This window comes from Erpetoichthys calabaricus, chromosome 3 (genome assembly GCF_900747795.2).
Source record: "Erpetoichthys calabaricus chromosome 3, fErpCal1.3, whole genome shotgun sequence".
NCBI lineage: Eukaryota > Metazoa > Chordata > Cladistia > Polypteriformes > Polypteridae > Erpetoichthys > Erpetoichthys calabaricus.
Window position 1 is genome coordinate 294,558,546 of NC_041396.2, and position 26,647 is coordinate 294,585,192.

At 37.0% G+C, this 26,647-nt stretch overlaps 1 protein-coding gene across 1 annotated transcript; it reads right to left on the bottom strand.

Annotated features, from left to right (window-relative positions):
- Positions 1-270: 270 nt before the first annotated feature.
- Positions 271-26,597, bottom strand: LOC114649109 (keratin, type II cytoskeletal 8-like). The gene is made up of 8 exons (XM_028798545.2): positions 26,306-26,597; positions 18,269-18,479; positions 12,453-12,513; positions 7,167-7,262; positions 5,596-5,760; positions 5,370-5,495; positions 2,419-2,639; positions 271-799 (listed from the first exon to the last, which is right to left on the bottom strand). Exons 2-8 carry the CDS (start codon positions 18,334-18,336, stop codon positions 781-783), a joined length of 756 nt encoding a protein of 251 aa, XP_028654378.2. The 5' UTR covers positions 18,337-18,479; positions 26,306-26,597; the 3' UTR covers positions 271-780.
- Positions 26,598-26,647: the final 50 nt, after the last annotated feature.

Below are 26,647 nucleotides of genomic sequence, written 5' to 3' on the forward strand. Positions count from 1 at the left end.
ACCATCCAGTTAACTTCAGCGTCATTCATGGCCATACAAGATCTGCGCTACAGATCTCTGTTGTCTATGGGTGACAGTGATGACGGTATGTGTAAGACAAGGTTATCTTTCTGACATTGATTGTGTCACACAGATCCTGCTGGAATTCTAAGCTAAAAGAAAATACATGCATTCTCACCATGTGCCATTTATTTTTTGATTCTACAAGTGATCGGTCCATAATTTTCTACATTCATGAAAATTCATAACTTTTTCATAGATCTCCACAAATTAAAAGGGGAATGAAAAGGGTTTATTAGACACCTTGGAACCACAGTATGACAATAGACCCTCTAATTATAGCAGGTATGAATTTGTTACGAATGAAAGTGTATTTTTTAGGATAGCACACTGTGTAGTAAACATTTTACAAATGTTTTTCAAACAACTATTCATGGTTACAAAGGCAATTCCAAAATCACATTATGTGCAAATAAAATAATCTAAAAATTATTTAGTAATTACATTTATGTTAATTATGAATAGACTAGTAGATCAATTTGCAGAACAAATGGCAACTAAATAATAATTGAAATTATACCAAGTCTTTAAGTAAGCTAAAATAAGAAAGGGCTTATGATTAAATAGCACCCACAGTCGTGATCAGGAAGTTCATTCACATTAAAAACACAGAAATGACTTGTTAGAACAGTTATTTGTTCAGTGTGTCTCCTCATATTTTATGGATGGTACACAGGACATAGCCTTGGACATCTTCACTTTCAAGATCAGGCTTGGCCTTTACACTATGTGCTGAGTCCTTTAAGACAAAAAATAGAGTTTTAGTAAGTTAAGATATGTCTGATCTGTAACAGAAATCATGCTAGCACAATTCCATATGCTATTACCATTTAACACACTTGGTAGCATATGTGTAGTAAGAGCTTTTGGTGGTAGATTAAAATGAGAATTTAAATAGTTTCCAAGCCAGCAGTCAAATGCTTTCTCAATGTGTCAGAGTTCACTCTACTATGTACAGGTGACCGTAAACTTGAACTTTAACTGGAAGAACACTCAATAGACACTCAATAGACCATTTCAACCCATTCTATAGGTGATTGAGTGGGCTGACATTTGGTGACTGGGTGAACCAGGACATTAAGCTGACATTATCCTGCTGGGAAAGTTCATTTGCAAATTGGTATACCTCTGGTACTAGTGGTGATCAACAACAATGTCAGATATTCTGTGACATTCAGACAGGGTTTTCCTCATTTGAAAACACAAATATGTGCCATTGAAGCAAGCTACACACCATCGCCAATGTGTCCAGATGGATCAACTGACTCATTGGGTTTTCTTCATACGGTATATGCATGGTTCTATCACAGTGAATCAGCAAGAACTAGGATTAGGCTGCCTAAGAAATGTTTTTCTAAACTTCTAAACTAGCATTTCTGAACCGTAGCCCACTGTAATCCCATTATTTTTTATTCAATGACAGGAGTGGAACTCATCTGGATGGTCAACAGTTTCGCTGTTTCTGTGTCATTGTACAATTAATTTTGCATTTTGATATGCGTTGTTCATCACCAATTCTACATAAGATGTCTCAGCATCCAGTGGCCACTTTTCTCAAAGATCATTAATGACTCTTGCTGGATGTTTTTTGTACGATGGAACGGTTTTGATACACCTGGAACAATGGTGTACCCCAGGTGTGTAATTGTTTCTGGTATGACACCACATAGCATGCTGCTTTCTGAGTCATTTAAATGTTTAGCTTCCCAGGGTCTTTGCAAACACACTTAACATTTGCAGTAATATATGACTGGAACTTAAAATTCAATGGCAATTTGGATTTTAAAAATTAATAATCATGCATTTTATCCAAAATAATGTAATTAATAATGGTGTCTCAGAATGTCAATTTCTATACTGACACAAATCCCTCTGAGTCAGTCCTTAATAAACTGATAATTAGCACTGAATATTATACATACATGCATACCAATTAGACAATTCAGAGTTGCCAATAAATCCACCGAAACACAAATGAGTACAAGCAATTTCTAAATGAACGCAGAGCAGTTGGGAATTGAACTGATGTTAAGCAAGCAGCCATACCTGCATTATATTTGCCTTTACGTATGCCCTATGTAAAAGTCCTTGAAAGGACCTTAAAGGCACAACTCCCATGATTTTGAACAGAGTTATGGAAGTTTTGTTTTAATTCACATTAACCTTATTGTTTACTCAACCCAAACTCTAAAGGTAGCTCCATTGTTTGGTGCCATTAATAGTGGGATTAAAATTGTTGCTACTTTGTTAACATTCTTACAATGGTTTATGCAGAGCATTTTAAAGAGGGCCAAAGTTTAAGATACATGAGCAATCCCCACCATCCTTAGGTTATAGGTATTTTGTATGTATACCAACCTCTTTTCTTCACCTTCCAGGAGCTTCATGTAGGTGGCAATCTCAATATCTAGTGTCAGCTTTGTGTTCATCAGCAATTGGTATTCTTGCAGTCGTTGAGCCATCTCCTGTTTGGTGTTCTGCAGTGAAGATTCAAGTTCTGCCACATTCTTCTGAGATTCACGGATTGCCTTTTCCCCTTGTTCCTCTGCTTCAGAAACTGCTTGTGCAAGGGAATCACGCTAACATCCAAACAAGAGATATGTTACAGTGTTGCTTGGTTTAAAATTATTATTTAAAGGACTTAGATAAATTAAAAACATGATTTTCGTCTTATGATTCGTAAAATTCCATACTCTGATCCTACTGTAACTCAGTTTAAAAACTAATATAACCGTGGTGTACTTTATTTTCATTTATTATTATAGTAGTACACAAAAACCTTATGTCAAGCACAGACTACTCATTCCATCACATTTAATCAATTATTCTTTAAAAATAATTTGAAGATAATTGCAGAAAACTATGTTAATCCATCCATAATTTTAGTTTATGTAGTAGTGGTTGTGACATAGAGAATTTTGACATCATCTGAGAATATCTTAGAGAGGTGAAAGGGGCACTTTAAGAAACTCCAAAACCTGGATGATATGTCCAGCTTAGAGAAAGCAGTGCTAGAGGCAGTTTAAGTTCAAGTGAAGTGGAAAGAAGAAGAAAATTATTACATTTATTTAGGGAACTTTTACTGGTATAAATGGACACTCGTTCCACATGTGGATGATCATTCCTTTACCCCACTTAGGTTGATATACTGATTTGAAGAGACAGCTGAGAGCAATGTTAGGTTTAAACAATAATGCTGTTCCAAACCACATTTGTCCAAAGGTTACATATGTCCTGACAATAAGTTTTATATTGGGAATATATCACCAAACAGAAGTAAAAGCCTTCATGAAGCTAATCAGCGTACTTAATGGTCTTACTTTTTTTTATCATAACTTAAGTTAGCAAGATAACTCATCTATGTAAACTTGACTCCAAAGGTACTATGAGTGATACACATTCCAGTCTGAGTCAGTCAACAACAGCAACAACAACAATTTATTTCTTGTGTAACCCAAAATCACACAAGGAATGTCTCAATGGGCTTCAACAGGCCCTGTTTTCTGACAGTCTCCCAGTCTTGACTCTCTAAGAAGACAAAAATAAATCTCATAGGTAAAAAATCTTGGGAAAGGCAACTCAGAGAGAGACCCTAATCCCAATAGGTTAGGTGTCAAAAAATGGGGTAAATACAGTTCACAAAACCGAACACAAGTAATCCTCTTCACAGAGCTAGATGGCCAATCTATCATGGCTACCTCAGAAATACAATACAATTGCACAAACTACTTTGTTCTTGCACAGCGGTCCTCACCCTGTTCAGGCATAGAGCAGAGTGATAACTACAATGGCAAAATACAAAAATAGAATGTACCACTCACTGAATACAGAACTATCACATATGACGATACAGATTTGGTCAAATATATTAAAGGAAAGTAGAAACTAATTAAGAAAAACAACAACAGATGTCCATCAGCTAATTGTAGAATGAGGAAGAGTCAGACCAGCCAGACACATTCAGAGTCCTGGAGACCTCGGCCATTCTATAGCTGAGTTAGTGCTAGGCCAGCCAATCAGATGAAAGCACTCTTCTACCTGAGGATTCCAGGACTCCTTTATCTGACATGACTTTTCCATAGGTAGGCAGCTGTTACTGATTAATTATTACCACCCAAACCATGTGAGTCTGGGAACTACAGTAATCCCTCCTCCATCGCGGGGGTTGCGTTCCAGAGCCACCCGCGAAATAAGAAAATCCACGAAGTAGAAACCATATGTTTATATGGTTATTTTTATATTGTCATGCTTGGGTCACAGATTTGCGCAGAAACACAGGAGGTTGTGGAGAGACAGGAACGTTATTCAAACACTGGAAACAAACATTTGTCTCTTTTTCAAAAGTTTAAACTGTGCTCCATGACAAGACAGAGATAACAGTTCCGTCTCACAATTAAAAGAATGCAAACATATCTTCCTCTTCAAAGGAGTGCGTGTCAGAGAGAGAGAGAGAGGAAAAAAAGCAAACAGTCAAAAATCAATAGGGCTGTTTGGCTTTTAAGTATGCGAAGCACTGCGGCACAAAGCTGTTGAAGGCGGCAGCTCACACCCCCTCCGTCAGGAGCAGAGAAAGAGAGAGAGAGAGAGAGAGAGAGAGGCAGAGAAAAACAAACAAGCAAAAATCAATACGTGCCCTTCGAGCTTTTAAGTATGCGAAGCACCGTGCAGCATGTTGCTTCATGGAGCAGCTGCACAGAAGGTAGCAACGTGAAGATAATCTTTCAGCATTTTTAGACGAGCGTCCTTATCGTCTAGGTGTGCGAACAGCCCCCCTGCTCAATCACCCTACGTCAGGATCAGAGAAAGTCAGCGCAAGAGAGAGAGACAGAAAAGTAAGTTGGGTTTCTTCTCAGCCATCTGCCAATAGCGTCCCTTGTATGAAATCAACTGGGCAAACCAACTGAGGAAGCATGTACCAGAAATTAAAAGACCCATTGTCCGCAGAAATCCGCGAACCAGCAAAAAATCCGTGATATATATTTAAATATGCTTACATATAAAATCCGTGATAGAGTGAAGCCGCGAAAGGCGAAGCGCGATATAGCGAGGGATCACTGTATACCACATGTGCTACTTGAATAAACTGAACGGAGAGAGTTTGTCTTCAGAAAGGCTTTATCTCTAGCATTCTCAAAAACATTGATTGTTTCTCAATCAGAATTCTTTCAGGTAAACAGAAATCGGTGGAATTAAGGAGTTAGTTAAGAGTGCTCAAAAGAGAACCAAGTAAGATCTTCATTACACAAAGTGTTCTCAGCACATGGAGTCAAGCAGTGTGATTATTCTTTGAGATTACACTTTGGGTTTACCTGCTTCTTAGCAGCATCAACTTCACTTTGTAGCTTTGCAATCTGTCTCATAATTTTGCTCATCTGTGACTTGATTTCCTTTAGATCACGGCTGATATTCTGATCCTCTTCTGCCTTTTTATTGTACTGTTAGAAAATTAAACACTCAACTAATCAGTCCACAGTGTTGTTCTTGAAAAGCAAACATGAATGAATAACTTATTTTAAGCCATAATATTGCAATTACCATTGAACTGTAAGCCTTCTCTGCCTCGTTTCGGCCTTTGGAAGCAAGTTCTTCATAATGTTTTTTGGCGTCATCCACAATGGCAGCCGTATTCAGGTTATGGTGGCTTTTCAATTGCACTACAGTTGTGGCATTCTCAATACAGGAATTGATTTCTTTGGTCTCCTGTGTAGGATGTAGACAGAGTGTTGTTCATAAGATTATTTTCTATCATTATGTTTAAAAAAAAGTCCAAAACACAACTTACTTAGACATTTACACTGAAACTGGGGCAGTATGCTGGTATAGTTGTTAACGCTGCTGCTTCAAAGTTTCAGGGAGCAAGTTTGTGCCTATGCAGTTTACAGATTCTTTCTTTGTCCATGTGAGTTTTCTCCTGGTTCTCTCATTCCCCTCACATACCTATTAGGTTAATTGGCAAGTGTAAAGTGTCCATGTGTTTGTAGTAGCATGAGCTTGCCCAGTAGTGGATTCTTGGACTGGTTCTAGCATTATGTCTGATGCTACCAGTGACGTCCTGCTGTCTTGTTTTGTAATAATGAGGTTCAGAAGATGAAGGGATGAATTTGCTGCACCTAACTCTATGCCTAATCAAAGCATTTTCACAAAAATGATTAAAGTTGGCCAAAATAATTTAAATTTCAAACTATATAAGGGAAAGGGCTCAGAAACCCATGGACAATTTGAGCATCAAATGAATGTAAAATCTGTTGTTCATCTTGTGACATTTAATCAAACAATTATAAGATGATGCTATTCACATACTGAACTTTGGTTGGCATTTTTTTTATTATAATTATGTTTTGTTTAATACATTTCAGACTTATCAAGTTATTCGAGTTATTATTGAGTTATTCCATACAAAATTTAGTTGAATTATTTATTGTAAATATTGATGTGTGATGTAGGAGTGGTGTCAGTAAATCACATGGATTGTTTATATAAGTGCAGACAAGATTTGTTAAAGTCACTGAGTCTGTCCTTGTGAAATATATACTTAATTGAGCTCTAAAGTGTGAGAAGAAAATAACTTAAATTCCTTAGCAATATGCCCGGTGGCAATTAAATTCTTCAAAAATGGGTACACATGTCAAATATAGTGAATGACAATGAATATGTGTACATTTTGTAGGAAGTTTTCAGAAAGGAAGCCTAATAAGACAGTTAAATGAGAATGAAGCAGGTTGAAGCAAAGCAAAAGTCTTGTACCATAGGTGAGTGCTAATGTGTTGAATGAAGCTAAATATTACAGAGTATATGATTTATAGATGCTATTTTATGGACACGGAAATAAGGCTGATTTTTAACATATTAATTTTTACATATTGCTGCAGTTACACTTAATATTTGTTGGTAACATCACTGTTGATACAGCAGACTTTCATCACTGTCAGTAGATGTCATTTATTCACTCAGGTGCCCAGGGCATATATTCTTTTACAGCACTGTGTGTTCAGTAAGTTAAACTGTTCATTATTATTCAATGCCTTTCTTTATGGTGACTTTTTTCAAGTATTTGCATATTTAAGTCTCCTCCATTTGGCTGTGCTTTTGAAGAAACTAGGACATACCTCATCATATATCTCCCTCAGTAAATCCATTTCTTCATTCAGTGTGTGTATGTTATCTTCCGTTTCAATTTTTTTCATGAATGTGTCATCAAAAGCCTGAGGAATTAAATAGGAATATTAGTATGGAATATCAGTTAGAGGTTTTGTTTAAGACCAATGCAGTAGTACCACAGATCAGGCGTTGTTTAAAATAAAACTAAATTGGTGCCTATAAACATTTTGTGAAGTTCTGTAATTCTTAGGCTTTGTCAAAAATGTATTATTTTTTGTAAGTAATTGTAGTGAAGCTAAAGTGAACTAATCAATTACCACCTAAGCTTCATATATTCTTTCTTTAAATACAGGCCTGCACTATTGCTAATCTATTCTTCAGGGTTTGTCACCTTTCGAGTACAAGAACAAACATTTAGTATTGTTTATCTGTGCATCACTGTTCTTTTATTGGGTTAAATGGTGTTTTCTTTTTTTTTTTTTTACTTGTTTCATTTTAGTGCTTGTCTTATGTCTCTCTTTTACATCCATTTCACTTTTTCTTTGCCTCACTCCTTTTTATTTCTTTATATATGTGGTGCTGAAATCAAAGTCCAGAGGTGCTATTTCTGAAATTAGCATTAGATGTAAATGCTGAGTTACCATCAACTATAAGAAGCTGAAAGTATCTTGTTCTGAAGGACAATGTTGAGTTATTCTACAGGGTGGGCCATTTATATCGATACACCTTAATAAAATGGGAATGGTTGGTGATATTAACTTCCTGTTGTGGCACATTAGTATATGTGAGGGGGGAAAACTTTTCAAGATGGGTGGTGGCCATGGTGGCCATTTTGAAGTCGGCCATTTTAGATCCAACTTTTGTTTTTTCAATAGGAAGAGGGTCATGTGACACATCAACCTTATTGGGAATTTCACAAGAAAAACAATGGTGTGCTTGGTTTTAACGTAACTTTATTCTTTCATGAGTTATTTACAAGTTTCTGACCACTTATAAAATGTGTTCAATGTGTCAGGTCCGAGCATTCCTAGATGAACAGTTTCCTGGAAAGTGGAATGGTTGTCGTGGGCCAGTTGAATGGCCCCCAAGGTCTCCCGATCTGACCCCCTTAGACTTTTATCTTTGGGGTCATCTGAAGGCAATTGTCTATGCTGTGAAGATACGAGATGTGCAGCACCTGAAACTTTGGATACTGGAAGCCTGTGCTAGCATTTCTCCTGCGGTGTTGCTATCAGTGTGTGAAGAGTGGGAGAAGAGGGTTGCATTGACAATCCAACACAATGGGCAGCACATTGAACACATTTTATAAGTGGTCAGAAACTTGTAAATAACTCATGAAAGAATAAAGTTACGTTAAAACCAAGCACACCATTGTTTTTCTTGTGAAATTCCCAATAAGTTTGATGTGTCACAGCAACAACATTTTTTTATTTATTTTATTTATTTATATAGCACATTTTCATACAAAAAGTAGCTCAAAGTGCTTTACATAATGAAGAAAAGAAGAATAAAAGACAAATAAGAAATTAAAATAAGACAACCTTAGTTAACATAAGAAGGAGTAAGGTCCGATGGCCAGAGTGGACAGAAAAAACAAAAAAAAACTCCAGAAGGCTGGAGAAAAAAATAAAATCTGTAGGGGTTCCAGGCCACGAGACCGCCCAGTCCCCTTTGGGCATTCTACCTAACATAAATGAAATAGTCCTCTTTGTAGTTAGGGTTCTCACGGAGTCACTTGATGCTGATGGTTATACAGACTTCTGGCTTTTAATCCATCCATCATTGTTGGAACATCATGGTGCTTTGGGTAGATGGTGGTGGCACAAGCCACCACCAATAGGACACCGGAAAAGGAAACAGAAGAGAGAGTAGGGTTAGTACAGATTTTGAATGGTTATTATAATGAATTGGATATACAGAGTGTCAGGATTAAATTACAGTGAAGTTATGAGAAGGCCATGTTAAAGTAATGTGTTTTCAGTAGTTTTTTAAAGTGCTCCACTGTATTAGCCTGGCGAATTGCTACTGGCAGGCTATTCCAGATTTTAGGTGCATAACAGCAGAAGGCCGCCTCACCACTTCTTTTAAGTTTTGCTCTTGGAATTCTAAGGAGACACTCAGTTGAGGATCTGAGGTTGCGATTTGGAATATAAGGTGTCAGACATTCCGATATATAAGACGGGGCGAGATTATTTAAAGCTTTAAAAACCATAAGCAGAATTTTAAAGTCAATTCTGAATGACACAGGTAACCAGTGTAGTGACATCAAAACTGGAGAAATGTGTTCGGATTTTCTTTTCCTGGTAAGGATTCTAGCAGCTGCATTCTGCACTAACTGCAAACGATTGATGTCTTTTTTGGGTAGTCCTGAGAGGAGTGCATTACAGAAATCTAGTCGACTAAAGACAAACGCATGAACTAATTTCTCTGCATCTTTCGATGATATAAGAGGTCTAACTTTTGCTATGTTCCTTAGGTGAAAAAATGCTGTCCTAGTGATTTTATTAATATGCGATTTAAAATTCAGATTACAATCAACGGTTACCCCTAAGCTTTTTACCTCCGATTTGACTTTTAATCCTAATGCATCCAGTTTATTTCTAATAGCCTCACTGTATCCATTATTGCCAATCACTAAGATTTCGGTTTTTTCTTTATTTAATTTGAGAAAGTTACTATTCATCCATTCTGAGATACAGGTTAGACATTGTGTTAGCGAATCAAGAGATTTAGGGTCATCAGGTGCTATTGATACATACAGCTGTGTGTCATCAGCATAGCTGTGGTAGCTCACGTTATGTCCCGAGATAATCTGACCTAATGGAAGCATGTAGATTGAGAAGAGCAGCGGACCCAGGATAGAGCCTTGTGGAACACCATATAGAATATCATGTGTCTTTGAGTTATAATTACCACAACTAACAAAGAATTTTCTCCCTGCCAGGTAGGATTCAAACCAGTTTAAGACACTGCCAGAGAGGCCCACCCATTGACTAAGGCGATTCTTAAGAATATTATGATCAATAGTGTCAAATGCGGCACTCAAATCTAAGAGGATGAGAACAGATAAATGGCCTCTGTCTGCATTTACCCGCAAGTCATTTACTACTTTAACGAGTGCAGTTTCTGTGCTGTGATTTGTTCTAAAACCTGACTGAAATTTATCAAGAATAGCATGTTTATTGAGGTGCTCATTTAACTGCATAATGACTGCCTTCTCTAGAATTTTACTTAAGAAAGGCAGGTTAGAGATGGGTCTATAATTTTCAAGAGAAGAGGGGTCGAGATTATTTTTCTTAAGTAGGGGTTTAACTACCGCAGTCTTAAGACAGTCTGGGAAGACCCCCGTATCTAATGACGAATTTACTATGTCAAGAACATTATCAATAAGCACACCCGATACTTCTTTGAAAAAATTTGTTGGTATTGGGTCAAGGGCACAGGTGGATGGTTTCATTTGAGAAATTATTTTATGCAAATCAGGTAAATCTATCCTAGTGAAAGACTCTAATTTATTATTATGGAGTACTGGGGTTTCGGGGGATCCTTAGTGTTGGGGAGATATACTATGTTATTTCTAATATCATTAATTTTTTGATTGAAAAATACAGCGATAGCCTCACAGTTTTTACTGGAAGTACTTAGGAGGCATTCCTTTGAGTTACCTGGGTTTAACAGATGATCAATTGTCGAAAATAAGACTCTGGGATTACTAGCATTGTTATTTATAAGCTTAGAGAAATAGCAGCGCCTCTCAAGACGGACTGTGTTATTGTATTCTGTTATTTTAACTTTTAATATCTCATAGTCAATAGTTAGTTTAGTCTTCCTCCATTTACGCTCAGCTCTACGGCATGTTCTCTTTAAATCAGACACTCTTTGGGTCTTCCAAGGTATAACAATGCTAGAAGATTTTTTAACTGTCTTTTCAGGTGCAACTATGTCAACAGCAGCCCTCACTTTAGTATTAAATCTTTCCACCTTACTATTTACATTCTCCTCGCTATTATAGTTGGCACTATAAACGGACTGATTGGTTAGAATGTTTGTAAGTTTTAAAGTTGCTGATGAGTCAAAGAAGCGTTTTTTAACATATGCTTCTCATGAGTGTTTTCTATCATTATTTCTATATTAAAAAGTAGAAGAAAATGGTCTGAAAGACCCGTATCAATGACCTGCTTTATATCAACTTTTAGTCCTTTAGTAATTACTAAGTCTAACGTATGACCTGCTTTATGTGTAGGCTGATTAACGAGCTGTCTCAAATCAAAAGAGTCCAGGAGGTTCATAAATTCTTTTACATGATACATGATACATGACCCTCTTCCTATTGAAAAAACAAAAGGTTGGATCCAAAATGGCCAACTTCAAAATGGCCACCATTGTCACCTACCCTATCTTGAAAAGTTTCGTATTTCAGAAACTCATTGGAGTGAAATTAATGAAGTCTTTAACTTTAATGCCAATCAAACTCATCTTTAGGTTGTTTACAAAAATATCCATTCTTTATCTATATATCTGTGTGCTGCTGGCAATGAGTTGCACCAGACTAGCTAGTTAATTCCAAGTTGCAAGAAACATTTCATTGATAGATATCAACACCCACTGAACCATGTGTGAATGCAGGGTTTTTTATTGTATATATCTGTTCAGTTTGTAAATGCTGGAAACAGGGATAAACTATTGCCTTTTCCCTAATGCATAATGCTTTAAGACCTACTGAAACCAAAAATAGAGGTGAGAGTAAATGAAGATGATATTCCATTTTAATATGTGAGAGGCAAATGTAAGACTACAGTACTGCTTAAGGAAATGAGCAAAACACATTCTTTTGTTTTATTTTGCTATAATTGATTCCTTTTTGAAAGTTACCTTGTAACTGCAATGAACCTCCCTTGATTTTAAAATGTGCGATGGTGTCATTTTGTTAAAGATCCTGGTGAGTCTGTCACTCATTTCTATTAATTTCTTGCAAAGTAATGGGTTTATGCACAGATGGTGTGTATTTAGTGTAAATGAATGCACCTTTCACTTTATCATTAATGTTGAAGAATGTGGTACACTCTGTGGAATTACTATTTGCACCAAATATTGTGTAACATGCAACGTTGATTAACAAAGACCCCATACAGTATGCCTTCTAGTTAGCTAGATCTTACATTAAAGAAAATTATAAGGTTATTGTATTTTAGAATATTTTCAACTTCTTCCAAATTTATAAGATGATAATTTAGACTTTCAATTGTAAATAACAATTTAGTTATATAATATAATATTACAATGTAGGAATTTACCTTTTTACTGTCTGCAAATTCATTTTCAGAGTTGGTGCGTTTGTTGATTTGATCCTCATATCTGATAAGAGCAGAAAAACAAATGTAAATTTAGTTACCATGAAGTCACATGTGCATTCTTGCAACTAAATGCTTATTTTGTAAGGGTCATAAAATATTCTGTTTATGAAAAAAATAATATACTGTATGAATAGTTATCATTATTGTAAATTAGCGTTTCAAGTTTAATCATAGCTGATAATATTTACTAAAACATGGCTTTAAGGTCTGTCTCAAAATAGATAGATAGATAGATAGATAGATAGATAGATAGATAGATAGATAGATAGATAGATAGATAGATAGATAGATAGATAGATAGATAGATACTTTATTAATCCCAATGGGAAATTCACATTCTTCAGCAGCAGCATACTGATACAATAAATAATATTAAATTAAAGAATGATAATAATGCAGGTGAAAAACAGACAATAACTTTGTATAATGTTAACTGTTAACGTTTACCCCCCCCCCCCCCCCCCCCCGGGTGGAATTGAAGAGTCGCATAGTTTGGGGGAGGAACGATCTCCTCAGTCTGTCAGTGGAGCAGGACGGTGACAGCAGTCTGTCGCTGAAGCTGCTCCTCTGTCTGGAGATGACACTGTTTAGTGGATGCAGTGGATTCTCCATAATTGATAGGAGCCTGCTGAGCGCCCTTCACTCTGCCACAGATGTTAAACTGTCCAGCTCCATGCCAACAATAGAGCCTGCCTTCCTCACCAGTTTGTCCAGGCGTGAGGCGTCTTTCCTCTTAATGCTGCCTCCCCAGCACACCACTGCGTAGAAGAGGGCGCTCACCACAACCGTCTGATAGAACATCTGCAGCATCTTATTGCAGATGTTGAAGGATGCCAGCCTTCTAAGGTAGTATAACCGGCTCTGTCCTCTCTTGCACAGAGCATCAGTATTGGCAGTCCAGTCTAATTTATCATCCAGCTGCACTCCCATATATTTATAGGTCTGCACCATCTGCACACAGTCACCTCTGATGATCACGGGGTCCATGAGGTGTCTGGGACTCCTAAAATCCACCACCAGCTCCTTGGTTTTGCTGGTGTTCAGGTGTAGGTGGTTTGAGTCGCACCATTTAACAAAGTCATTGATTAGGTCCCTATACTCATCCTCTAGCCCATTCCTGATGCAGCCCATGATAGCAGTGTCATCCGCGAACTTTTAAAATTAGCATAACAGATTTTCATTAAAACTAGACCTGTTTGTTTAATTACAGTTTTTCTCAGTTGCTTTTAAGGTTTTTCCAAGCCATCAGTGCATGCTATCAGTTCTAAAGGCATCTGAGCAAAACAGAAAACTTTTCTGCGCAACAGTGAACTATTTCTCATTGAATGTACATCAGTCCCTAATGCTAATGGACTTTTTGCAAAACACTAGACACACTGGTCATTTGATAACACCAAAACCACCTGAAAGTCTCAGACCAAGCAAATCACAATAAAATGGCCTCTGCTGCTAAGGCCCTTTCTTCATCATATTGGCCTGGTCTTTCAACTGTTGACACACTTGTTTAAATCTGTCTCTAAACCAATCAACATAAGCCACATCACATAAAAGGGGTAGGCGACGTGTTTGTTTGTTACATTAACATAAAGTGGAGCAAGACAGACAACCACAACCAATGCGACAGAAAGAATGGGCGGATAAAGAAGAAGAGAAGTAGCTCCTGGAAGGGGTGGCCTAAGAGTGTGACATAGAACAGTTGTCTCTGATGAAATCAGAGCAACTATTGTAGACCATGTGATAAATCAAGGCCTCTTAACGTGAGGCTGGTTTGATGGATGCAGCCAAATGTTCCATGACACAAATACCAGGGGGAAAGAGACTCACCCATTACTCTTTGTTGTCAGCTATATCATGCAATGGTCCTGTAGCATACATCCCAACAGTTGGTCCATATAACTCTGTTAAACTGTATTCTTTCCTTGGATGAGATTTACAGATTTCACTGGTTGCTGAATGAGGGATGCTGGGGGTCATTGGCCCACTTTATGTAGTCACATGGGACGATGGCCCCATTTCCTCACTCATCTACAGTAATGGAGTAGTCTTAGGGCTCATGCACGCATGTCCATTGAATTCCTTCCTCCATATTTACCGTTCTTCTGTCCTAATGAGGGTGTTTTTCTACCTGGAGATGGAAAGGTTTTATGGCCACTATCCCTACAACAGAATGCCTCGTTGTTATGCTATGACTGTGGCTGAAAGGGGCAGTCACATTATCTTGGCTGTCATGGGGTGGATCAGGCATGCCCAGAGGTATTTCCCACATTGCATTGCCTAAGCGAAATATTTTATGTGAAATTGTTGAAAACATGTGACTCTGTATCCAGGACAGGATCAATCAGACAGGGGAGATTTTGATTTCCAATTCTCAAGCAAAAGGGAAACCTTTTTTTGTATATTGCACTCCAACTATATCAAATATACAATTAGACATGTTTGATTTCTTGCTCATGATCAAGTTTATGTTTGAGTTTTACTGTACCTGTATAATGTCCAATACAGTAATATTTCATTTCAGTGAATATGCGTCTTCTCTTTTTTGCATTTCACTTTGTTGTACAATCTGGTGTGCATATACCTGTATGTGTTTAGTCCGTGATGTTTATGGTTGACTAGGCAAAATACCCGCGCTTCACAGTGGAGAAGAGTGTGTTAAAGAGGTTATGAAAAAAAAAAGGAAACATTTTAAAAATAATGTAACATGATTGTCAATGTAATTGTGTTGTCATGTGTTATGAGTGTTGCTGTGTTTTATATATATAAAATACACACACACACATATAACATATATATAGCATATACATATACACATCCACATATCAACATATATATATACACATATATACACACACACACGCTTTATGGGTGATGATTGTTTTACTCTTTTTATCTTTATTTTATTTTATTGTAGAATCAACTCGTATCCTGCGCACAGCAGGGCAGCCGTGGGCGGATGCGTTATGGTGTATTCACTCCATGTTATCGTGCATTGCGCTGTCAGTGGTATTTTGATAAAAAGAATTTGAACAACATATAAGAAGCGTATAAATTATTAAACAGTAAAACATTAACATTTAAGAAGTAAAGTTACATTAAGTACTACTGCAGTGCCTTCGGGTATACCTCATTTTTTGTTTTGCCCATTTACCATGCTTAAATGTATACATTTTTTGGTGCACCTCTACCCGAGAACACGCGACATAGAACCGAGCGTGGGAGAAGCATGGATTTTAAACACGCGTTGAGTTCATCTGCTGGTCTCCCTCGTGGAATAACTGGTAATGTTTGACTAAAATCTACAGCGAGTAAAACGACATTACCTCCTATTTTTTTTTTTTACGATCTCTGAGATCTTGCTTTTTTCGGTTCAAGGCTTCATAAGCTCTTTTATGTTGTATGGTGTACTTATCCCAAACCATCACTCTTTGAATGTTGCAAGAGACTTTCACCTTGTATGTAGATTGGGGTAATTACATTCATTGCATTCCTAGTCTGAATCACAATCTGATTGTATGGGTGGTTACCTGGCACTGTAGGGTTGCCACCCGTCCTTTAAAATACGGAATCGTGCCCGCGTTTGAGAAGAAATTGCGCGTCCCGTTTTGAATCAATACTTGGACGGGATTTATCCGTATTTTTTTTAATCATTTTTTTTTAAAGCAGCGTCTCATGCAAATCATCCCACACGCATTTTATGAAGATGCCTCCTTTCCTACTTTTGATTGGGTAATACTTGATGTCATCGTTAGTTTGATTGGTGTTTTTAACTGTCCAGTGAGGAGGGCGTGTCTTTTAAGTACAGTCTGCAAAGTGTTGGCACTGAGATGTGCCGTCAGCGCCATACTTGAAGCCCCTAACGTTGCGGTCAGCAAGTCGGCTAACATCCGCCATGTGCCGTCTTTCAGTTGCGAGAAGCAGATCATAGAATGGTTGAAACTGTTGCCCCTAACGTTGCGCCACGGCGTGTGGTTCGTTTATACCTCGTGTCTTCTCATTAAACTTTTATCTCGCGAATATGTTATTGCAATCCGCAGCGGGAGCGTTTCTATAAACTTTATTTAAACTTACGTTTTACACCGTGGTTTGTTTCCCTTATGAACATGCTTGTATGCTTAACTCGCTCCGTTCTCAATTTGTTAATTAATTTTTTGCTCCTTCGCTGTTTGCGGCTGTTCCTCCATTTCCCCCTACTTCGTTTCTTTTATCTCGCGAATATGTTATTGCAAGCCTTAACGGGAGCGTTTCAATAAACTGATTTGAAAATAGTTTTGCATTTACTTTTTAGTAAAAGGCGAGCTTTTAAGCCTGAGAAATCACCCCGTAAAATGCACACGTTTAATTGGACATGTGTTAATATGTATGGTTACACAGTAATAAAAGACAGTGAACAACGTCAGTTACCTTTGTTCCCGCGTTTGATAAAAGGTGAGCTTTTAAGCCTGAGAAATCACCCCGTAAATGCACACGTTTAATTGCACATGTGTTAATATGTATGCTTACACAGTATTAAAAGACAGTCAAAAATTAACGTCATTTACCTTCGTTCCCGCGTGCGACTCGTGCTGTAAATCTCTCCTTGTTTTTAGTTCACGTGATTACGTAGGAGGCGTGATGACGCGATACGTGACTCCGCCTCCTCCATTACAGTGTATGGACAAAAATATATTCCAGTTATGACCATTACGCTTTGAATTTCGAAATGAAACCTGAGTAACTTTTGTAAGTAAGCTGTAAGGAATGAGCCTGCCCAAATTTCAGCCTTCCACCTACACGGGAAGTTGGAGAATTAGTGATGAGTGAGTCAGTCAGTCAGTGAGTTCAGTCGAGTCAGTCAGTCAGTGAGGGCTTTGCCTTTTATTATTATAGATTACAATAAATGTATGAAACAAGAATTGTGTTGTTAAACTTACTATGTTTTTTTTTCTCTGGTCTCAGTGAGATGTGTGAATATCCAGTGAATACTTGGTTACTATTATAATGCTACTTGTTAATGTTTTGAGTGGATTATGCAGTTTTGATTGGAGTAGTGTATTTTTCAGTGAAAATAAAGAATTTTGCAAAACACGTTATTGTTTTGCGAGGTTTTGTTGATTGTTAAGAGAATGTGGGTTACTGTTTCCACCATTGTGGTAAAAGCACCTAAGAAAAGCTATAAAAAGCACACACAATGTACTGAACTGTAGCTGAACATGTTACTGTATTTTTAATAAGATCCTCTTCCTTAGCAACTGCTTAACATTTGTCTAATTATGAGATGTAATTCATGATAAACATTACATTCTGAATTCTGTAAACTCCAGTCTATAGTCATGGGGGAACCATTGCCAAAAACTGGCAGGTGTGGGAATTGAAAGCAACAGTAAATGAGACACCTGACCCTCTTTCACAGGGTCCACTTATACATACCCACACTAGACCAATTTAGAATCACCAGCTGGCCTAACACACTTGTGTGCATATAGCAAGAGAAAAGTACCTGAAGAAAATGTGCTAAACTCCACACAGAAAATAAAAGACCACAGGATTATAAGGATTATATATAAACTGGATCTGAGATGAAAGCATGGCTACTATTTCAAAATGCAAATTAATTTCTACATTTATATATTTTATAAAGTATTTTACATATTCTTGAAAGTATACATTGCTTGGGATGCACAGCATGGGAACGCCACTACATGAATAAAATGTATTATTATTATTATTATTATTATTATTATTATTATTATTATTATTTATTATGTGTACAGACTCACTTTTGCTTCTGATCTTCTAGCATTTCTTCCAGCATTTCTAACTCTTTCTCAAGTTTTTTTCCTCTCATTCATCTAAGGCATCTATCTGATTCTTCTGGTTTGTCTGGCAATCATCAAGCACTTCATCAATATTTGACTTGTAGAAGTTTTGATTCTGAAGAAGTTCAAGCTTTGCTGTCAGCGTTTTGTTTTCTTTTTCAAGTTCCTGTACCTGTAAAACAATACAATCTATTACAGAACATCCTACACAAATATTGTGTATGCCATCCATCCATCCATATTCTGACATTTATCCTGCCCCAGGTCAGCAGTTTAAACAAAGATTCTCAGATGTCCCTTTTTCCCCTTCGACCTTCTCAGATATTCAAGGTGTTCCTAAGGTAGCCATGAAGATGAGTTGAAGATCTCCTGGATTAGAGCCTCTACCAAATGTTTCTAGCATATCCTCACTATATGTTTGGACCTGTCCAGCATGGTTTATTAGTAGTTTAATTATCTTTTTAGAACTGTATTCTAAAGGACAACTGTATGTCTGATTGTTCCTTCAGAGCTTATTTGAAATTTAAGGAGAGTTAGATATAGCAAATGTTTGTGAATGATTTTTTCCCCTTGGGATTAATAAAGTATCTATCTATCTATCTATCTATCTATCTATCTATCTATCTATCTATCTATCTATCTATCTATCTATCTATCTATCTATCTATCTATCTATCTATCTATCTATCTATCTATCTATCTATCTATCTATCTATCTATCTATCTATCTATCTATCTATCTCTATCTATCTATCTCTATCTGTCTTGTCTTGTCTTGTCTTGTCTTGTCTTGTCTTGTCTTGTCTTGTCTTGTCTTGTCTTAGCTTATAATGAAGCTATTCTTAACAGAGAGTACACAGGTGTACATAGTGGACTACAGAGGGGGGGTATCATTAGATGGGTTAGGCTGTTAAAATCGTCTAACATTCTGCATTTTTAGTTCCATATTTTCTACATAAGTTTTATTATTTTGCTGCTATTATAAGCTTTAAAGTGTTCAGCTTTACATCTATAAGGGTGGTCCAGATCTAATTATGCAATTTTTCATTACGCTATAACTTATTTTAAGTTTATTACATAGAAAATCACCCGAAAAATCCCAGACCATCGAGAAGTGTGCGAACTGACAACATGAAGAATCGTCTTCGTGGCTAAACTGGAATCGTCCCCGCATAAATCAAAGTCATCCAGATGATCTGGATCTGCATAATTAGATCTGGACCACCCTGTACTTTATGTTATTAGAGGCCTAACTTGGGATGCACCAAATTGTCACCCACTGAAAACAGCAATAATGGCACAGGCAGTATTTGGCTCAATTAAAAAAAATGCAGAATATTTTGGCCAAACGTGTGTGATGCTATTTCTTTGCTCTTCCTGCAGTGGTTATTGGTGATGCTATCAAATGCTGCCTCCTGAGCTATAGGGACCCTCTGTGAGATGGCCAAAATACATTGTGAGATGCAAATTGTACTGATTTGTTTACAATGAGGAACTCCACTAATGGTGACTTAATACAAGAAACCACAATGATTTTTACAAACAGCAAAGGCAAATAAACAAAAGAAGGAAGAAGAAGGGCTCAAACTGGGACAAACTGAATTGGAAACCATGTAATGGCATTTAGACAAGTTAATAAACAATGCTATCTGTTCAACTTGCTATTCAAAGGAATTGATAAAGCACCCTGACAAACCATTCTGTGCTCATATGTTTTTTTTTTATTCATTCATTTAAAATTTCATATATACAGTAGAAATTTATTTGGCCCCAGGGGGAAATTTGGCAATTTACAGAAGCTGTTTAAATAAATAAATAATAAATAGGTAAATAAATATAAACACACCAGAATGACTATAAAGAAAGAAAATTAAAAGAAAAGAAAAGTTGTGATTGTCACAGTCTAAGTGAGGAGCTATGTAGATGTATTCCTCTTGGTATAAAGAAGCCCCCGTAGCATTTCCTGATATACTTCTGCTGAATAAGTCATTGGCTGAAAGTCCTCAGTGTTAGTGATGTGCAGAATTGTTCATAATGGCACTCAGTTTTGTTTTAATTCTCTGCTTTGCTACAACCTCCAGGGGTCCAGAGTGCATCTTACTACTGAGCCTGCCCTTTTAATTAGTTGATTCGGTGAGCTTCTCTTGAAGTGATATTACTAGCCAAGCACATCACAGCATTAAACTTTCAAACCTTTAAACTATCTAAGATCACACAAGTAACCCTGACTGGTGATATTTTCATTTTGTGTGACAACAGATGGAGTTAATATTTTTTATGTTTTGATAAACAGAAAACTTTTTACCAGTAGTGTCTGCACCATTAACGTAGCTGATAAAATAATTTCTAAGTAAACATTCATTTCAAAAAGTGCTTCTACTGGCAGCTTTAAAATAAATAATTCCTGCTTTACATTTGCAGCTACTAAAAGCATTAATTTTAGACACATGAGTATGGAGGAATATTTAGGACAAAAATAAAATAAATAAAAAGTAATGCAAATAACTTCATTGTGAAATGTGACAATACATAAATAAAAACAAAATATGTGAGCAATAACAATTAAGTGAGTCAATTCTTTGTCTATTTTGTTATGCATTTACTTATTTCTTCATGTACAGTGCATCCAGAAAGTATTCACAGCGCTTCATCACTTTTTCCACATTTTGTTATGTTACAGCCTTATTCCAAAATGGATTAAATTCATTTTTTTCCTCAGAATTCTACACACAACACCCCATAATGACAACATGAAAAAAGTTTACTTGAGGTTTTTGCAAATTTATTAAAAATAAAAAAACTGAGAAATCATATGTACATAAGTATTCACAGCCTTTGCTCAATACTTTGTCGATGCACCTTTGGCAGCAATTCCAGCCTCAAGTCTTGTTGAATATGATGCCACAAGCTTGGCACACCTATCCTTGGCCAGTTTGCCCATTCCTCTTTGCAGCACCTCTCAAGCTCCATCAGGTTGGATGGGAAGCGTTGGTGCACAGCCATTTTAAGATCTCTCCAGAGATGTTCAATCGGATTCAAGTCTGGGCTCTGGCTGGGCCACTCAAGGACATTCACAGAGTTGTCCTGAAGCCACTTTGATATCTTGGCTGTGTGTTTAGGGTTGTTGTCCTGCTGAAAGATGAACCATCGCCCCCAGTCTGAGGTCAAGAGCGCTCTGGAGCAGGTTTTCATCCAGGATGTCTCTGTACATTGCTGCAGTCATCTTTCCCTTTATCCTGACTAGTCTCCCAGTCCCACAGCATGATGCTGCCACCACCATGCATCACTGTAGGGATGGTATTGGCCTGGTGATGAGCGGTGCCTGGTTTCCTCCAAACGTGATGCCTGGCATTCACACCAAAGAGTTCAATCTTTGTCTCATCAGACCAGAGAATTTTCTTTCTCATGGTCTGAGAGTCCTTCAGGTGCCTTTTGGCAAACTCCAGGTGGGCTGCCATGTGCTTTTACTAAGGAGTGGCTTCCGTCTGGCACCTCTACCATACAGGCCTGATTGGTGGATTGCTGCAGAGATGGTTGTCCTTCTGGAAGGTTCTCCTCTCTCCACAGAGGACCTCTGGAGCTTTGACAAGTGACCATCGGGTTCTTGGTCACCCTCCCTGACTAAGGCCCTTCTCCCCCGATGCTCAGTTTAGATGGCCGGCCAGCTCTAGGAAGAGTTCTGGTGGTTTCAAACTTCTTCCACTTATGGATGATGAAGGCCACTGTGCTCATTGGACCTTCAAAGCAGCAGAAATTTTTCTGTAACCTTCCCCAGATTTGTGCCTCGAGACAATCCTGTCTCAGAGGTCTACAGACAATTCCTTTGACTTCATGCTTGGTTTGTGCTCTGACATGAACTGTCAACTGTGGGACCTTATATAGACGGTGTGTGCCTTTCCAAATCATGTCCAGTCAACTGAATTTACCACAGGTGGACACCAATGAAGCTGCAGAAACATCTCAAGGATGATCAGGGGAAACAGGATACACCGGAGCTCAATTTTGAGCTTCATGGCAAAGGCTGTGAATACTTATGTACATGGGATTTCTCAATTTTTTTATTTTTAATAAATTTGCAAAAACCTCAAGTAAACTTTTTTCACGTTGTCATTATGGGGTGTTGTGTGTAGAATTCTGAGGAAAAAATGAATTTAATCCATTTTGGAATAAGGATGTAACATAACAAAATGTGGAAAAAGTGATGCGCTGTGAATACTTTCCGGATGCACTGTATGTATTTCAGGGACACCACACACAACATGAAATACACATTGAAGTGAAAACTGTTACTTTCACACTTCAAAGTTGAGAGCGTGGGCACTAGTGAGTCCTCTTTTTTATTGGTGAATTGTCTGCAGAATACATATATATCTTGGTCATTAACAGCAACATTTGGTGAATATGGTTCAGATACTGACTCCTGATGATGAATTCAGAGCTTCTTGAATAGTGGGACCAACTTTTTCTTGCATGACTTTCCATTACAGCCATGTAAACAGTCACATCTCTGAAAATATGTTTCACTAATGATTCACCAATCAAAACGCAGTTCTTGCTGGAGCCCATCCTCTCAGCTTTAATGGGTGAAAATTACTGTTTTTATTTCAAGGTGTATTTCATACTGCATGCATTGTAACTGACATATAAACATACATACATACATACGTATATAAGTAAGTAAATAAATAAATCATGAAAACTGTTGTTTTGTGACACATTTAATTATTTACTCTCACATACCATTTTGTTATTATTACTATTATTGTCATATATTACATAAATATATTTGCAAATATATAAATATATTGCATGTATTTATTTCATTTTGTCCTAAAAATCCTCTATACATGAGGACATCACTAACACCATAAAGATTGATTGATTAGCTAAGAGTTAAGCCAATTTTAATAATGTTAAATTATTATATAATTATATATATAAAAATAATTATAAATTTTATAATAGAGTGCAGCATTTTAGTATTTGGGTTTATTTTGTTGTCTCCTAGCTTTAGAGACCTGTTTTCACATCCCTATCACAGTCTCTGTGGAGTTTGCACATTATCTCATTGTCTGCAGTGGTTTTCTCCAGGTACCCCCTATACAGGTTAGGTTGACTGGCCATTTGAAATTGGCCATATGTGAATGAACATAGGTGGGAGAATGAGGCTCTAGTAGACTACATAAATACTTTCAAAAGAGGCATAGATAAATAGGTTTATTTGTAAAGTTTTTCTTTTTACTCCCTTAATACAGCTGCACTTGTGTCTCTGCCTGTCTTTGTCAGGATAGGGTGGCTGTACAAGCCCCTGGTTTCCCACAATTTATTTCCAACCAATTCAATATTTTTTGCAAAAAACTAAAATTATATCTATAGGTATCTACTGGAACTTTCAGGAAAGTAAAAAAAAAATACCTGAAGGGACAAATAATATCTTACAATTTATGCAAAAATAACTTTTAAATTTAAGACGGCAAGGGAAAGAGATATTGAATTGAAAGATATAGCACTGAGCATCTGACAGGCGGTGGAGTGAATTCACCATTAATACTTGGAACAAAGTGGCAGAGCCTTGCTGGTCTATTCTGGTCCAATTTAAGTCTTACAATCTGGGGACTACAAAACTTCAGTTGGACACAGTAGGTGAATAATAATTGACAACTTCCGGTGGGCTGAATGGAATATTCTTTTATTTTGGTTTATTTGTATTTCTGAATATGCCCTCTAGGGTTGCTCCCCTACCTTGTACTTGATGCTAATGATATATGCTGGTGTCACCATTACAGTATATTGAAATACGGTGGTTAAAAGAAGTAAATGATGGTTTTGCCTTTGGGCAGAATGGTAATGCAACCATTGCACTGTGACCTCACTGCTCCAGGGACTGGGATTCAATGCTTGGCCTAGCCACTGTCTGAGTTTTGGGTCCTTCGGGTTTCCTCTAAAACAGAAGATGGATAAGGAAGGAGGGTGCTAGATTTGATTTGCATAATATATAACATTAAATGTCTAACAGATGTAACACGTTCATTGTGACCTATCTATATAATAAAATGCTAATGTCTGTGTGTCCATTGTCTTAGATCAATCAGATTGTTCAGTTTTGATGTGATTGCTCTGTCAAACACAATTGAGGTAGGATGTGCCTGGCAAGGCAGGCTGACACATCGGTTGATACAGATGAAAATTATAGGAGGAATGCTGAGAGTCACCTTCAAACATGGGAAGTGTCTCCAAGAATACAAATGATGTTTTTACAGTGGGTAAAGGGAGACCATCTACCATTTGGGGTACCCAAAAAACAGACAGGAGATGAACAAGGCACTTGAAATAACAGATTCTAAGGGGCTGGCTTTATGGGAACTAGGCTGAGAGAGGAAGTGCTAGCTAACATAGTTGAAACACAAGGATACTGATGAGAAGCGTAGGATAAACACTGAGGGCACACATAAGGCAAGAGATATCAAATATTTTAAAATGTATTCATTTACCTGTCATCAAATGGTAATGTAACTAGTGTAATTTATAAAACCAGTAAATTATTTAAGAATACATATGTTTGTATGCAGCTAAAGCAGCAAACTGTCATCTATTAATTTTCTTAACTGCATCTCCAACAACAAATCTAAACCTGGCAGCAGTAGTCACAATTTAGAACCAATTCCAGGAGAGACGCCATAACTGAGTGGACACCAGCAATCACATCCTTCCCTTCCACCAAATGCCCAATAAATAGCTGTACTCAGTGCTGGCTGCCAACCTAACATTATGCTTCTGGATATTGGGAGGAAATTTGAGTTACATTACATTAAATTACAGTTACTTATTAGGCTGATGCCTTTATCCAAGGCAACTTACAACATTTATGATACAATTGGATGCATTTCTTTTGGTTATTCAATTGAAACACATTTTCATGTAAACACAGGGGGTGCATTTCAGCTCCCACACAGAAGGCCCAACAGCTAAGTTAGGTTAGGTTAGGTTTCTTTATTTAGTCATGTTTACACAGGAAAACATGAAATTTGCCTTCTCAGTTGCATCTAATAACAGGTAACAGACAGAATGAAATAAAACAGACAAATAGAAATAAGAAAGGTTAAGGTAAGGCAGTTAGATAAAACATATTTAGACAAAAAAAAAAAAAAAAAAAGTGCATAATATGAAGCCCAGAATGTTGTTATGAGCACAAAGAAAAAAAATAACCAGGAAGTTATCAGTAAAGGGGCAAAGAAAGAGAATTGTCAGAGACATCAAAATAATATTGAAGCTTCACAGTGAAATGCAGCAAAAACAAGTGTGAAGGTTTATAGAGAAAATAAGCTGATACTGAAAATGAATCCTGAAACTAACTCTTTGAAACTACCTAAGAGTTTTGTTGATCCGATTATCCACCGAGGGATACACAGCACACTGCTTATACTGGAAGGAACAATGACATCACTAACTGTGACAAATTGCAGTCAGATAGTCACTTCTTGTACATCCTCAAAATAGCAGTGATAAAAAAATGGCATCTGACTAAATGAAAATAAGACTCAACTATGCCAACAGCACTGTTAATCTGCAAAATAAAGATACAGTTGGAATGTACATAGTCCACAATTTCATAATAAGTTCAAATGACAGCAAAGAAGAAACAAATAGATCCAAAAAAAACATACCTCACAACAAACTGTATTTGTAAAATAGCAGTGTCAAGTGCTTTACAATGGCATAATCCCTTTTCACACATTCACACATTTATGATTTCTAGGTTTTTAGAATAACTCTCCTAAAGTTTAGTAAAAGATCTGCATAGTCATACTTTTTTTTTATAAAACAGTTCTGTCTGAACAGTACATTTTTTTTCTTCCTTAGAAATACAGGTATTAATAGCCTTTAAATTAATACATTTGACCTTGTATGCAATTTGTGTGTGCTAAATTATTTAACAAATATTTAGTTCGAAAGGAAGAGCTCTTTTGTCACATAATAATTTTTGTGAACTTACAGTACCTTGTTGATGAAGTCAGCAAAACGGTTGTTGAGGTGCTTTATATTATCTTTTTCTTGCTTCCGAATGTCATGAATGTTGTTGTCTGTTTCCATGCTGAGATTCGGTATTGTAGCTCTAACAGATGTCTTTGGCTGACTTAATGGCTGAAATTTTTCTTAACTTTGAGAGCAATGGTGACTTTGTCAGGTTGTCAGTAAAAATACCTCCTGGATGAAACTAGGTTTAAGCAAAATGATTTCATGCACAGCTTTATATATTGTCTGTAACACAATAGCAAGGTCATTTGCCAAATTCCATTTCCAACTAAGCCATTTTAACAGTATAGTATGCAGGTTCCTGCA

What these genes read in the sequence shown, in the direction of transcription:
- LOC114649109 (XM_028798545.2), bottom strand. Translation starts at nt 18,336, where the DNA reads ATGAGAGGAAAAAAACTTGAGAAAGAGTTAGAAATGCTGGAAGAAATG. An exon ending in AATTTGCAGACAGTAAAAAG is followed by an intron (nt 7,263 to 12,452) that starts GTAAATTCCTAC and finishes TTAATTCCTCAG; the next exon opens with GCTTTTGATGACACATTCAT. An exon ending in AGAAGGCTTACAGTTCAATG is followed by an intron (nt 5,496 to 5,595) that starts GTAATTGCAATA and finishes ATTTTCTAACAG; the next exon opens with TACAATAAAAAGGCAGAAGA.